Below are 16,147 nucleotides of genomic sequence, written 5' to 3' on the forward strand. Positions count from 1 at the left end.
TTTTCTGAAGCAAACTGAGAGGCAGGCAGAAGATTTGATGCCAGAAAAAAAAAAAAAAGAAAAAAAAACCTTTCTTACTTTGTTCACCCCAAACCTTCTCAAATCTGGACTAACTACTATGCCTTAAAACAAACAGGTGCATCTGAAGGGGAGGGAAATTTATTTCTCTGTTTTTCTATTATACAAGTTGTTTACAGAAACTGCAAATTAAAAAATTACACACTGGCATTTGCAGTCCTTAAAATAAATTAAGAGTTCTCATTTTTTTTTTTTTTTTTTTGCTAAACATATTTTTTTAAAGTATGAGTCCTTGTTTAAAAAGAAAAGATTAAAACAGAAAATATTTTCTATAAATAATACATGTATTTTGGTTTTAGTGCTCCCGCCCTCAGGTTTGAAGTTTACTTGTTTCCAGTACCTTTTTCCTCCATGATCACCTTTTTCTCTTTCCCCCTCCCACTCGTGCACATATGGGGGTTTCTGTGAGAATTGGCCTTGCTGCACTGTGATTGGCGAAGACGTAAAACTCTTTTAAAAAAATACTTAAGTTGTTTCTTTTGTTTTGCTTTGTGTATTTGAAGTTTTAGTTATCCTCAGACTCCTCTTCTGCTTCCCTCAGCCATGTGAAAAATGCTGTGACAGATTTCAGGGCCACGCCCTTCCCATTTTGCTCTGCAGGGTCCTTGCTGCTCTCCCATTTGTAGAAGGCATCCTCAGATATCACCTCCTCATCATATAGGCAATCAAAGAACATCCGGAGCAAATCTGGAAGATGGGAAAAATAAGCCATGGGTTTTGGAGCACTACAGTTGTGAGGAAAAGGAATGAATGAATGAATGAATGAACGATGACATTCATTGTCCTACGCAAGAGCATCTAGGTCAATTCATCTTATTCACTTTTGATAGCATCATAAGAGGAAAAGATGTTTCTTAAGAAGTCCAAATTATTTTTATTCCTATTATTTTATTCAATTTGAATAATGTTCAATCTATTTTATATTATGTATTTCTCAATCCATGGCCAGGTCTGGTGGTGCACACCTGTGATCCCAGCACTTGGGAGACTGAGGCAGGAGGAATGCTGCAAATTTGAGACCAGCCTGGGGTACACAGTGAGATCAAGGCCAGCCCACACTACAAAGTGAGACCCTGTCTCAAAAAAATCCAAGCTTTAAAAAAGTTAAGTGTAAGAGTAACTTTTTACTTTCTTTACCTTTCTTCATTGTTTGAAAGTCTGAAGTACTGTATTATTTTTATAGATTTTAGGAGGAAAAGGCAGGTTATACTGATTCTCCTTCCTAATACTATGTTTTAAAAGTGGAAAAGCTTAGCCAAGTGAGATGGTGCACACCTACAATCCTAGATTTCTTGGAGGCTGAGGTAGGAAGACTGAAAGTTTGAGTCCAGCCTGGCAACTTAAGCAACTTAGCAAGACCCTGTCACAAAATGGAAAGAAAAACAAATGGTGGGGCTGGGGATTTAGGTCAGTGGCACAGCGCCTGCCTGGCAAGCTCAAGGTCGTGAGTTCAGTTCCCGGTACCGGAAAAAAACAAAAAAACAACAAAAAAAAAGAAAAGCAAATAGTGATAATTCATATGGAGAGCATAGGCAAAAGCTATCTTATCTAGATTTTATCCTGTGAAAAATTATTTGCTGTTTTAAATGTCTAAGCTGTCTTTAGTAATTTTGTTTTGCTCTCACAGTGGAAACCTAATGTTTAAAAGAGAGAAAGTCAGTAGAGATAATTAAGTCACAATAGAGATTACATTTGTATATTTTTATAACAAATTCCTTAGGACTCAGTTTTAGCTCAGTGGTAAACAATTGCTGAGCATGTACAAGATCCTGGGTTCAATCCCCAGCCCCCCAAAAAGACATTTCTTCAGGATGAGCTCTTATACATTTACAGTCAGCTCTCTGATTCATATTAGTGGAGGGGGGCAACAGAATAAACGAATGTTAGGTTTAGAATGAGTCATATGAAATTGTTCTTTAGATTTATCTTCGTATTTATGTTAGAAAAGCTAACATTGAAATCACATTTTTTGGTAGTCTTGAGGATTGGACCCAGGGAGAACTGATCTACTTTATTACTCTATTTGGAGATGCTGTCTGGGGCTTGCTAAATTGCTCAGGCTGGCCTTGCAATTGTGACCCTCCTGCCTCAGACTCCAGAGAACTGGGATTATAGGAGTGTGCTACTATGCCTGGAAAAATCGGTTTGCATCCTGTAAGCCCTAGGTGGTTTATAGGAAAATGGAATCTAGAACTAAATAGCTCTCCAGGGACTACTGAAATTAGTAATTTCAATTACTTTAATTTGAGCACACTGCTGTCAATTTCATCCAACCACTTGACCATCTCATTTGAAAAGTTAGCATACCCACCATATAACAATATAGAAAAAAACCCCATGTTGTTACACGACCTTTCAAAGACCTTGAGAGAAGGAAAACAAAGTTGCTGATTCAGATTTGTATGTCTCTTCACTTACACACTTTGAGGATAGTTTATTTCAACTCTTGCACATCCAAAGGGATTCAGAAGCACTAGAAGGAGAATTTAGCAAAACCCATAACCTAAGGAAGTGCCTAAGAACTTCATTGCTATCATCTCTCAGTTAACCATATACCCCTGCTTTCCACAAACTGCAGTAAAATCTTCAAGATTTAATAGAATTCCTTAATTAAGCAGTATCACTAAAACTTGAGAGTGCAGTTGACCTTAGTTTTTTGGTCTGGTTAGCCAAGAATTAATGTTAACTTTTAACCTGGAAAGTATTCTACAATGCCTTGGTAAATACACCACAGTTAATAGTAGGGATTTTGTCAGATACCTAAGGCTCTTGCAGAGTATCATCCTCAAGACCACTGGCCATTTTTATTCCCCAGATCTTTGCTGTCTCATACGCTAGCCACTAGCCACATGTGGCTATTTAAATTTAAGAAAAAGAAAAATTCAGTTCCTCAATCATAACAGCCACATTTATGTGAACTGTGGTTTATGGGTTACCATACTGAATGGCACCTCTACATTTCCATCACTGCAGAAAGTTTTGTCAGACTTGCCCTAGAATAACAATTAAATCTCTTGTACAAATACAACAAAACTTCAGATTTGGAGTTGGGTACAGAGGCACTGCCTATACTTCTAGCTACTCTGGAGGTGGAGGCAAGAGGATCACTTGAGTTTGGGAGCTTGAGACCAGCCTGCACAACACAGAGAGGTCCTGTCTAAAGATAAATAAATAAATTTTAAAAAATAATTAATAAATAAAAAACAAACCTCTCTGCTGGGTGCAGTGGTGCACGCCTGCAATTCCAGCTACTGGGGAGGCTGAGGTAGGAGGGCTGCTTGAACCTAAAAGTTTAAAACTGGTCTAAGAAAAAGACCCTTATCTCAAAAAAAAAAAAGTTAAAGTCATTGGTTATTTCAGTTTTTGTTACTAGTGATTACTGATTCTTCTATTTTCTATCTTCAAACCTCCAGTCATCTCTGAAGTCGTGGCCCCGATAAGTCTCACCCATTGGTTAATAAAGGTAAACTTACTGGCAGGTTGATCAAGTTTTACTACTGATGCTTGTAGTGCATAAAGTGCTTGCAGTTCCTTCTCTGTATCTGAGTCCAGGTACTTGAGTAAGATCGGCACTCTCTGCTTGATAACAGCAGTGTCTACTCTGAAGGTAGAAGAATCAGCTAGAGGTGATAGAAGAATTAGTATTACATTTAAGGAGTTAGCACAGAACCATTTCCAATTGTCTAAATACACAAAAACCCACAGGATTCTGTAAGGGAAAAGGTGGTTAAGAAGGTCAAGGCAAGATTTTTGAAATCCAAATGCTCTGATATTTTTAATGGGATGTTTTCTCAGAAATAGTAAAAGACATGGTGAGGCTGGGGATACAGCTCAGCGGCATAGCACCTGCCTGGCAAACACAAGGTCCTGAGTTTGATTCCTGGTACCAAAAAGAAAAAAAGACATGGAGAGGAAATGCATTTCGAGTTGTGGGTTTCCCTCAAGAGTAGTGAACTCAATTACTTATTTTTAATTATAATGAAATAGTGACAGTAGTTCTATGAAAGCCTACAAAATCAACATCAAATGCCTCAATATAAAAAAGATGGTGTGGGCTGGGGATATAGCTCAGGGGGACAGTGCCTGCCACATAAGCCTGAGGACATGAGTTTGTTTCCCAGTACCAAAAATAAAAAAGGTGATAGATTTGTTCATTAGTTTGAATTAACCATTCTGCATTGTAGACACCTTGTTATAGTTTGGATCTGAAGTGTCCCCCGAAGTCCCATGTGCTGGATGCTAGGCTGTAGTGTTCTTAGGAAGTAGTGGCAATATAAAGAGGTGGGGTTTGGTAGACGGGAACTATGTCATTGGGAAGGCACCCTTGAAGGTTGTATTAGGACTTTACTTCCCTCCTCTTTCTACTTCCCAGATGTCATGAGGTAAGCCATTTTGCTTCACTGTGTGATTGACACCATGATGTTCTGCCTTGTCACAGGCCCAAAGCAATGAAAACCAAGCAACTGTTGACTAAAACCTCTAGTGCCATAATCCAAAATGTATCTTTCCTCCCTTTGATTTTCCCAGTTATTTTGTTACAGTAATGGAAAGCTAACATACCTCTAGCAAGACATCATACTGTACCCATAAAACGATATAATTATGATTTGCCATCACAAATATCATTAATCAAAATGAAGTATGAATTCAAGTGAGTCTCTTAAAAAGAAACATCCAAAAAGGAAATTAGGGATTGGGTGGTGTAACAGTGTTAGGGTGCTTGGCACACATGCATTAGGCCTTGGGTTCAATCCTGGAATCACCAGACACACACATACAGACATATGCAGAAACAGAGACACACACACATGAGAAAAGGGAAAATGTCAATTCAGAAGTGTTGAGAGTTGGGACCATTGTATTATTATGAGGAGGATAAGGGCTAATTGTGACAGCGGCAAAAAACATACCTAATGTAAGTCTTTTGAGGAAAAGGCATATACAAAGGGACTGAGAAAAGTTTCCTCAGTGCCAAGAGGTACAAAGCTGTGTAAGGTGTCTTTTTATTCTGTTTAAGTTATGAAGTACAGATTAGTTTCTTTTTTCTGGATGCTAGGGATTACAGGCATGTGCTACCGCACCTAGCTAAAGCTATTTAATGAATAGCTTGAATTTGTCTGAAATGACAAAGACAGAAATTTTGAGACAATCTTCAGCTGATGGATTCCCCCCCCCAACTTAAGTCAAAGAAATGTGGATTTCCATCTGAGGCTAAGGAGATATCCTCATTAAACATCATTAAATACTGTATAAAACTTGGAATATTTAGAGTTTCAACCAATTCTGTTTATTTATGTAATTAATAAACAATCAATAAAACTGTCATACAAAATAAATTCACCAAAGAACAGGAGAAACTGTTGGTATTTTCTTTCCTCACATAGGTATTCACATACAATGACTTTTCTGATGGGAACAGCCCTCCTTTGAGAATAGGTTAAGAATATTCAATCTATTCTTTATAACCCATGAAGGGAAGAAAGAGGTGGCCTTGAATGATGGAGGTGTAAAAGTTAGGAAAAAGCTACACACAATGTAGCGAAAAAAAAATCCAAGGAACATGTAACAACTTTGTTGCAGTGGAGAACACAAGGTATACAGTAGTAGATCCAGATTCTTTACAGGCAGAGAAACTACTTGTCCCTATGACTGAGACAAACAGGAAGTGCAGGCAGAAATGCTAACCATTTGCATAGCAACTGAGCTATACAGGGCAAGTTTTGAAGACAATATATAAAGTGAGACCATATAATCAGTAGCTGACATAATAAGGATTTCAGATGTTAAAAGCTGCTTTCAGAAAATGTCACTTACCTATAATAGCTGCTTTACAAACAGCTGTCATTAAAGCTCTAAGGAATGTAGGTGAACTCATTTGGTTCTCATCTAGATTAGCCTGAAGTTGAAAAAAAAAAACACAAAACAAAAAAACCCAAACAGTTAAAGGTATTCTTACACACCAGAGAAATTTACTTTCCCCAAAACAGGGCTAATCTGGTACTAAGGGCAGAGGTAGTCACATTTTTGCAAATCCATAGAAAAATTAAGCATTCAATTCATTTTAAAATAGCTTAGTTGCTGCCATTTTATGTGAAAATGTTCTAAGTAGCAGTACTTAGGTTTTAGGGTGCTTATTATAGTACTGCTATTTTCTGCTCAATTATAGTGTTACGTGCTATGTACATTTGGAAGAACAACCATTTCAGAACTTTATTCTTCAGTAAGTAATTCATACTAAGATGATCTATCCAAGTCTATTAATTTAGGAGTAACTAAAATATAGCATAGCTGCAGTATATTTTAAAGGCCACTCTTTCTCAGTACCGTGCAGCTGTTTGTATTTGTGCTAACACTGCTCTTTTATTTTAATTTTAATTGAATTAAAGCTTAATCTCAAGCATTGCCCTAAAAAAACCCTTCAGGTGATAAGAAATTGTTTTCTAAGGACGGCAAGGAAAAAATCCTCTTAGAGATGTGAAGTAGATTAAAAATGCCCCCCAAATTAACTTTATTCACCTTGTTGCTGCTGTAATACACTATACTAAGCCAGATGTATAGCAGAAAAACAAAAGAACGTATTTTCTAGACAGGTATTGCAAATACTTCTCAAAGTTCATATTCTTTATGCCGGTTTACTGATTTAACACTTAGACCAGGTTCTTTTAATGGCATGGCATGGCATGGCATTTTCCAATGAGTCAGTCTTTAAATGACTGACCAGGAAAAACTGAAAATGTCTTTTATAAACTTCTGTGTTAGAAAGCAAAGAATTTCAAAGATATTTAGAGATAAGATTAGTGTTGATTTTAGGGGGTAGGTGGTGGAGATTGGACCAGGGTCTCAAACTTGTTAGGTAAGTGCTCCACAACTGGGCTACACATCCAGCCCAGTATTGATGAATTTTTGAACAGAGGCAAATCAGCTAGCTTTCAAATACCTAAGCTCCAACATCACTTGGGTAGCTTCTGGGAACTAAATGCAGAGCAGTTTTGAGTCAGATGGCCAGCTCTGTGGGATACCAGTACTGATGACCACTTCTGGGACAACAGCACAGTGGCTACTTGCATAGATCATCTTACTCTGAATTAGCATAGAACACTATGGTACAGTGAGAGTTCATGACCAGTTCTTGCCACAGAACAGAAATATGTGGTACCAGTCCCGAAGCTGAGGGGCTACAGGTGGGAGAAGGCTCCTAAATTCCATACATGGGAGGTTTCATGACAATTTATGTGTCGCTTTACACATCCTTTAAAATAATCTGATTTGGGTTGAAGGCAGGCTGGTCTAAGCTCAAAGAGTTACTTCTGCTTTATTTTTGAGTAATAGCTGAGAGTCTGGCTGAAACACTTAGTGAGATCCTGTCTCAAAGAGGCAGGGAGAGGACCCGGAGATATAGCTCAGCGCAAAGGTCCTGGGTTCAATCCGCAGCACCCCCGACAAAAAAATCCCCGTGTATTTCTTCTATCAAATAGAGCCAAACAATTTAATTCTAGTATCCAAGAGATCAGACCTGAAGTAGTAAGAATATAGACTAAGCAAAAATGTTAACAAAAAAAGAGCAAAAAAGGAAGATGGAACTTTTAATGTCAGAGTTATATAATGCTGGTGTTAGATACAGAGCAACCAACACCTCTGCGTATTGGGAATTAACTACTATTAATGTTTTTGTCCTTTCCTTAAAAAAAATTCTTTATTAGGTACAATTTACAGTTGGTAGAATTTACCCATTGTCTTTTTCTTTTGTGCAGTATTGGGAATTGAACTGGGAGTTTTCAGACTGAACTATATTCCCAGTACATTTTTCTTTTTCTCTTTTTTCTTTTACATTTTTAATTTTAGACATTTATTGTGATACACAATGGATACACTCATTGTGAGTTCTATTTAAATTCTGAGTCAGGGTCTTGCAAGTTGCCTACAGTGGGCTAGAACTTTGGATCTTCTTGCCTCATCTCTCACAAAGCTGGGATTATAGGGATTTACCACTACACCTGGTTTTTTTGATAAGGTGCATCAACTGCTGGTATGGACTACACAATATAAATACTGATATAAAAAAGTGAAGGCTGATATGGGTGAAGAGGTAAAAATAGCATTATTTGCAATGCATGAAAAAATAAAATACCAAATTATTGAAATGATGATCTATATAAAATCATGGAGAAAATGAACAGTACTACATATGCAGTGACCTGACTTTCAAAGAAAAAAGCATCTGGAATATTCTAGTGAACATACTGGAAAGCCTAGTGCTGACCCTGTCGCGAATTTAAGACTAAACTATCAGATGAATAGTTTAAAAGTTTTAGGAAAGAGCTGAGCATGGAGGCTTGGAAGGCTGAGGCAGGAGGATTGCTATTAGTTCAAGACCAGCCTGAACTAAATAGCCAGATGCTGTCTCAAAAAAAACCCAGAAGCAGTTTTAGGAAAGAGATGGTTACACTAAGAGAAATAAAACTCACCAAAAAGTAAGCTATGTTAAAACCACCTTTTCTTCTTGATTTAATTAGTATTTAGTAGCTCAGACAGCTCTAGACATAACTTCTCTAGACTTCAGCAAGGGATTTGATGAGAGTTATCTAGTGATAGATATTCCCTTGTGGGTGAGATGACAAGGAGAACTAGACAATAGAACAGTGAATGTGAAATAATAATGAAGAGGTTAACAGCCAGAAGTGTCCACAGGGTAGCAGCTGGGGTGGCAACTGGTTCCTGAAGGTATATTACTTTGTCCTTGGTCCTACCTATTCATACATATTATCCATAACTTGGATGAGGAAAAAGGTTGACATATTAATGAATGTATGATGCAAAGTGAAAAAGATGGCAAGCTAATCTTAGATCCAAGCCAGAATCCAAAATGTACACACATATTAAAAAAAGTATCTAATTGAAGAAGGTAAACATAAACATGGGTTTTTAAAAAAAAATTAATTTTAATTTGTTTTTGAGACAGAGTCTCAATATGTAATGAGGGCTGGCCTTGAATTCATGTAGCTGAAGCTGGCCTAATAGAACTTATGGTGATCCTCTTGCCTCCACCTCCCGAGTGCTGGGATTACAGGCATGTGCCATCAAGCCTGGCAAACATATACATTTTAAAAAACCTCCATTTTGGTTCAAAAAGCAAACGCTCATGTTAAGGAAGAGAAATAGCAAAGCTAGAGAATATAAACGAGCTTGTATTCGTGGCTGACAAAGCAGTTTGAGTTCAGTGTGCTAAGGCTGCCAGAAGCACAGAGTCCAAAATAAAAACTGCAATATACCACTTGCCCTACACTGTTGGAGTGTATCTGGGGATAAGGCTCAGTTTGCACATGTCCTTTGAGAGAGATGCGGAAAATCCAGGCTATTTTTGGCACCAACTGTCTGGTTACAAAGATTAAAAAAAACAAACAAAAAACCAAACCCAAAACCAACCTAGAAAGGAAGATAGAGATTCAATGGTAGGCTGTTACAATTATTTAAAAGCTATGTAACTTCCAGGCAAGGAAACACATGCCTATAATCCCAGCACTTGGGACACTGCTAAGACAGGAGGATTGCCAAAGGTCTGAGGCCAGCCTGGGCTACTACTAGGCAGTTAAAGGCCAGCCTGAACTACATGGTAAGACCTTGTCTCAACAAACAAATATTCTATAGCACAAGATAAATAAAGCATAAAATTTCCAGAAGGAGCCCTTTCTATGAAAATGTAGGCCAATATATTTCATAGTAATTACAAATTGCTTATTAACTTTACTTAGGATAGTATTTAAAGGATAAAATATAGACTATACCCTAAACTAATGACAGAGAATGGCTTTTGTTCTAAATTTCTTACTTGATTTATAAAAGCCTGTGAAATTTTGTAAAAATAGAATAACCTTAAAATATACACATGTAAGAGCTAATTGTCACTAATGTTAGAAACTCATGAAATGAAAGGGTATGGTACGTGAGGAGAGGACCCCACAGCCTCATTTTGGCAGAGTGCGCAGAGAGAGTGACGTAGTCTGTATACCTCTACCCAGTCAAAGATCTGCTCATCATTTGCTTTCTCCTCAATAATGAGTTTCTCGAGGCGCTGATACAACTCGTCAGCAGAGAGTTCTTTCTTTGAAAGTGCTTCGGAGGAACAGGAACTGTCAGACTCTAAAAAGTCCAACTTCTGAAACATGAAATGTTAAAACACATTAATATAGTTTAATATTATTGTCATCCTGAGAGGAAAAAAAAAGCCATGGACATATCTTCTACTTTATTTTTTGATTAAGTAATTAGTTAAATAATTAATTAATTTTTTGGTACCTGGAACTGAACTCAGAACCCTGAACTTGCCAGGCAGGCACTTGTGCCGCTGAGCTATATCCCTGGCCCCATACCTTCTACTTTACATGAGATCAAAATAATCAGTAGCTTAGGTTTTTTTTTTTTTCATACCAGGAATCAAACTCATGCTTACCAGGCAGGCCCTTGTGCTGCTGAGTTATATCCCTGGGCCAGCAGCTTAGGTTTTGAAAGAATGTCACTTCACTGTCTTTCTGAATATTTCTCCAACTTTTCATAACATGCATCTGCTTCTGATAAGAGCAACAATCTCTCCTTAAGCGCCCCCAAAAGCACAAACAAACAAACTCAGTAGGATTGTCTCTCTGGCTATGGTATGCTTTCCTCCTAACCATTCTGAGCTTCATTTTGACTTAAATCTTGCTTTGAGTTGAGACAGCTCTTTAGGACTGGGTGGAAGCCCTAGGCAGGGTACAATTTAACTCCCTTCTGCAAATCTATGGTTTAATATTCGTATCACCACAGAGCAGTTGGTCAAAACTATATAGATTTTGTACCGGGAATCAAACTCAGGACATTGCACTTGCCAGGCAGGTGCTTTAGATTTCGATACTGAATTGGAATCTGATTTTCGGTTTTATTTGAATTGCCATAAACTGGATTGCCACATATTTTTATTTCTCTTGACTATATATAACTTACAAGTGGAACTCCTGAGTCATATGGTAATTACATGAAGGACCAGCTTTACGTTATCATAATTTATATCTTTATACATCGGGGGGCCATAACATAGATTTATAATTATTATGTTATGGATTTGTCTTTTAATCATATAGCAAACCAAGGGAGTTAGAAAACAAGAACAGTAATACTAGCTTTTATGTTTACCTACGTAGTGATGTCTACCAGAGACATTTCTTTGTGTAACTTTGAGTTGCTGTAGTATTGTTTCCTGCAGCCTGAAGGAACTCTCCAGCATTTCTTACAGGTCCGGCTAACTGGCAACACACGTACACTTTTACTATTCATTCATTCTTGCAATACTGAGGACTAAACCTAGGGCCTCATAAGTTTGGCAAGCATTCCACACTATCCTATACGGCCAGCCCAGGGTCTTGCTATGTAGTTCAGGCTGGTCTTGAGCTCATTATGTAGTCCACACTTGCCTAGAACTCAGCAATCCTCCTGCCTCATCCTCCTGAGCACTGGGGTAACAGCATGAGCCACCATGCCCCAGCCTAGATTTTTATTCACATTTTTTTTTAAATTTCAGGTTTTTTTTTTTGGTACCGGGAATAGAACTCACGACCTCATGCTTGCCAGGCAGGAGCTGTGCCACTGAGCTATATCCCTGGCCCCAACTAGATTTTTAAATCTTAATTTCTCTTTCAATTTCGAAGGACACTTTGTCAGTTAATTAGAACTCTCAGTTGGAAAAATTTCTTTTCAGCACTTTAAACATTCCACTGCTTTGCGACCTCCATGGTTTCTGAGAAATTGATGCTTAATACTTATTCAAGATTTTTTGTATGTGAGGAGTTGCTTCTCTCTTGCAGCTTTGAATGTTTTTATTTTCTTTGTCTTAGTTTGCACAGTTTTATTACATCTGTCCCAATGTAGATCTCTTCGAGTTTATTCTGCTTGGAGGTCCTTAACAGTCCTGAATATGTAGAATCACAACTTTAAGCAAATTTGGAAGTATTCACTCATTATTTCTTCAAATACTTTTTCGGCCTCTTTCTTCTCCTAAGACTAATTAATGTGTATGCTTGAGTGTGTTCCACAGGTTCTGTCCATTTCTTGATTATTTTTCCCTTCAGCTCAGACCCAGCAATACCAATTGCCCTATGTTCAAGTCTGTTGACTTTGCAGCTACTGTAACTTTCCAGATCCAAAATCTTTACTTAGTTCCACTTTGTAATCTTTTATGGGGGATGGGGTGGGTTGAGATTAAACAAATGCTAGGCAAGTGCTCTACCATTAAGCTATACCCTTTGCTTTGGTCTCCTTTTCTGAGAGGGCATTTTTAGAGACAAGGCCTCACTAAGTTGCCTCCAACTTGCGATTCTCCTGCCTCAGCCTCCCAAATAGCCAGGATCACATGACATGCCAGCACACCTGGCTCCACTTTGATTCTCATTTCTTTATTGCTGTTCTGTTTGTTCATACATTGTTCTCCTGATTTTCTTTAGCTTTTTCCTTCTGTTTTTTTTCAGAAATTTAAGCATATGTAAGACAGGTAAATTATGGTCTAGTACTTCCACTGTTTGGACTTGCCTAGCTCTGTCAGTTTCTTTAGTTTTTCCCATAAATGAGCCATACTTTCCTGCTGCCTCACTTGCTTTGAAAATTTTTTTTCCTACATGCAGTACTGGGAATCAAACCTAGAACCTTGTGAACCCCAGGCCTTTTGAACTGAGCTATATCTTCAGCTCATTTTTAAAATTTTTATTTTGAGAAAGGGTCTCTCTAAATTGCTAAGCTGCCCAGGCTGGGCTTGAACTTGCCATCCTCCTACTATAACCTCCCAGAGTGGTGAGATTATAGGGCTGTACCACCGTGCCTGGCTCCAACCTATTTTTAAGGACTACATTCTTTGTCATGTGTGGTCACTGAAGTCTGGTTTTCTTTTTTGTTTTAATCTCTGTGGTCACTTACTGAAATTACTGAGATATGCCTGAATGCCTGGACTCAATAAGAAGAGAAAAAGAGAAAGAAAAAGAAGAGATGCTCTAGTTTTTTCTTTTTTTTGAGACAAGTCTTGCTGTACAGTTTGGGCTAGACTTGAACTCACTATGGAGCCCAAGCTGAATTTAAACCTGTGGTGATCCTCCCAAGTGCTGGGATTACAGGCATGCACCACCATGCCTGGCCCCAAAATGGGAATCTTGCATGACACCACTACACTACACCAGCAGAGCTATTCTGTATTTTAAAAAATACTTTGATAGCTACAGCCTGGGAAGTCACTTCAGCTTGAAGGGGCTGAGACCATAGCCAGCCCCGATACTGGTTTCTTAGTCAACAGCCAGACAGATCAAAAAACTATCCTCAAAAGACAAGGTTCTTACTGTGCAACCTGGCATCAGCAAGCTGCACTAAAAACAATGTGCTACCATTTATCTGGCTGTCTGCCACAGGGATGGAGGCTGATAGGTTCCATGCAAAATTTCACCAAAATTTACCAGATTTTTCCTCATCAAAAATTCCTGTTATGGTTTAAATCTAAAATAGCCCCCCAAAAGCCTCATGTGTTCAGAGGTGGGGCTATTCTCAGTGGATTAATCCATTCATGAGTTCATTGCTAAATGTGCAGCACTGGGGGTGTGACCTGGCAGAGTGTATTTTTTCTTATCTTGGCTCCTTCTTCCTCTCTTTGCTTCCTAACTGCCATAGGTTGAGCAACTTTCCTATGCCATGTCCCTCCAACATGCTGCTTCTGCCCTGAGCCAGCTTAACACGGACAGAAGCCTCTGTAAACCATGAGCAAAATGAATCTTTTTTCCTTTAATTTGGTGCTGTTGGGTATTTTGTTCCAGGGTTGGGAAAGTGACTAATATAATTTCCCTACTGTGGACATGTTTGACTAGACTCCACAGTTCCCAAATAGTGCATCCTAACAGACAGGCCAGTTTAACAGCTGTTTCAATGGTGGAGGATTGTAGGAGCTTTGGACTCCACCATCTTCCCTATTCCATTCATATATTGATTTGTGAATATGAAACCAACTTTACATTCCTGTGATGAACCTTACTGTGTTATCATATACTTATCTCTTTTATATATAATTGCACTTGATTTCTGAACATTTTGTTGAGAAAAAGTTTTATGTAAACAAGAAACATTGCTTCCAATTTTCTTAGAACATCTTTGGTTTTGGTAGTATAGTAATGTTTTGTCTTATGTAGTGCTCTGGGAAGTAGTTTCTCAGTTTTCTAGAAGAATTGGCACACAATTCCTTTGCTGAATTAGTTCCATGTTTTCTTTAAATGTTTGTTAGAATTTGCCAATAAAACCACGGGCCTGCGGTTTTCTTTGTGGGAACATTTTTTTTTTTTTCCTGGTACTGGGGATCGAACTCATGACCTGGCACTTGCCGGGCAGGCGCTGTGCCACTGAGCTAAATCCCCAGCTCCTGTGGGAATATTTTAAACTAGCAATCTAATTTCTTAACTAGTATTCAAGTTACTTATAGCATCTTGAGAGTATTTCATACCTTTCAAGAAAGTCATTCTTTCCTATTAGATTGAATTTAGTAGCATAAAGATTATTCATATAATTTCCTTATCTACTTTTTTTTGTTTGTTTGTTTTTCTCTGGTACCGGGAACCGAACTCACGACCTTGCGCTTGCCAGGCAGGCGCTTTTGCCGCTGAGCTAAATCCCCAGCCCCTCCTTATCTACTTTTATGTACAAAATTTGTAGTTATCACCTTTTTCATCCTTATTATTTGTAATTTGTGTCTTCTCTTTTATTTATTTATTTATTTGTCTCTGATCAGTCTAGGTAGAGGCTTATCAATTCTGTCTTCTCAAAGAACCAGTTTTGACACTGGGTGTGGTGGTACATGCCTGTAATCCCAGCACTTAGGAGACCAAGGTGGGAAGATCATGGTGAGTATGAGGCCAGGCTATACTCAGACAGCGAGTTCAAGGCAGCCTGAACAATATAGTCAGACCTTGTCTCAACAAACAAACAAACAAATAAAAAGAACTGGCTTTGGACTCCACTGACTTTTCTGTGTTCTGTCTCACTGATTTCTGATCTGTTACTTTCTTTTTGTAATTACTTTGTTTCATTTAGTGTTAGCTGAACAGACCATTCTAAACCAAATGCTGCTTACTCAGCACTTTGAGATTATTACTTCCTCATCTGCCTTGCCTTGTTTTACTACGAAGTTTTTTTTAATTTTTTCTTTTTTTTTTTGAGGCAGGGTCTTGCTGTGTAGTCCAGGCTGGCCTCAAACTCATGGCAATCCTCCTGCCTCAGCCTCCCGAGTGCTGAGATTATAGGTGTGTGCCACCATGTCTGGCCTATAACAGTCTTTTCAAACATTGCCTCTTTCTACTTATTTAATTTCCTTTGTGGGATTCCAATTATACATACATTAGACTTTCTCATTCTGTCCTTCAAATATCCTATTTTAGAATTCTACCTAGCTTTTTGTGTTGTTTCTATTTTTTTGAAAATGTCTATAGTTATTCTGATTAGTCTCTTGTTGTGTGCCCATTTTTGTAATTCCCTCCTTTTTCTCTAGGGTTATTTTATATTCTGAGAAACAGATAATTCCATTACCTCAAACTTTGAGGTGCAAATCTACCATTTACCATTTATGAATCTCTCTCATTCACAGTTACTTGTTTCACTGGATGTTGAATGAACTCTGCGTTAACTCATATATTTAGATAATATGCATACGTTTAAAAAAAAGGAAGTGTTTGTATGTGAAATCTAAGTTAAGGATATTTTCTCCAAAGAGCATTTTGGCTTGGTTTTTCTGCCAGTCAGCCTAACACTACACTGGAACCAGTTAAACTTCCTCTATGATCTCTGGCAACACTTATAATGGTATTTGTCCATTGGCCAACATGTTCTTCAGGTCACATGCCCTCCATATATGCTTACTGTTCACAGTGCAGGTTTTACTTCTGGCTTATTCCTTTCTCCCTCATTCTTTCTGTCTCTTGGAAAAAAACCTGTTCACTTTCTATGTGCCCAACAATGTATCACAAATTATGTTTTAGGCTGATCCTTATTGTTATGGGAGGAATACTCCCAAATGTATTTTATATAA

General features: G+C 38.1%; 1 protein-coding gene across 7 annotated transcripts in view; it reads right to left on the reverse strand.

Moving 5' to 3' along the window:
* Positions 1 to 341: 341 nt before the first annotated feature.
* The window catches only part of Eif4g3 (eukaryotic translation initiation factor 4 gamma, 3), a gene marked incomplete at its 5' end in the record, with an annotated part of 297,239 nt that continues 281,433 nt past the window's right edge, over positions 342 to 16,147 (reverse strand). For all 7 annotated transcript variants that reach the window (XM_013519513.1, XM_013519514.1, XM_013519512.1 and 4 more), the window contains 4 exon segments: positions 342 to 765; positions 3,552 to 3,698; positions 5,893 to 5,974; positions 10,085 to 10,231. In XM_013519513.1, the coding sequence (XP_013374967.1) occupies positions 584 to 765; positions 3,552 to 3,698; positions 5,893 to 5,974; positions 10,085 to 10,231 (558 nt within the window).

Source organism: Chinchilla lanigera, unplaced genomic scaffold (assembly GCF_000276665.1).
Source record: "Chinchilla lanigera isolate Chin_1 unplaced genomic scaffold, ChiLan1.0 scaffold00051, whole genome shotgun sequence".
NCBI lineage: Eukaryota > Metazoa > Chordata > Mammalia > Rodentia > Chinchillidae > Chinchilla > Chinchilla lanigera.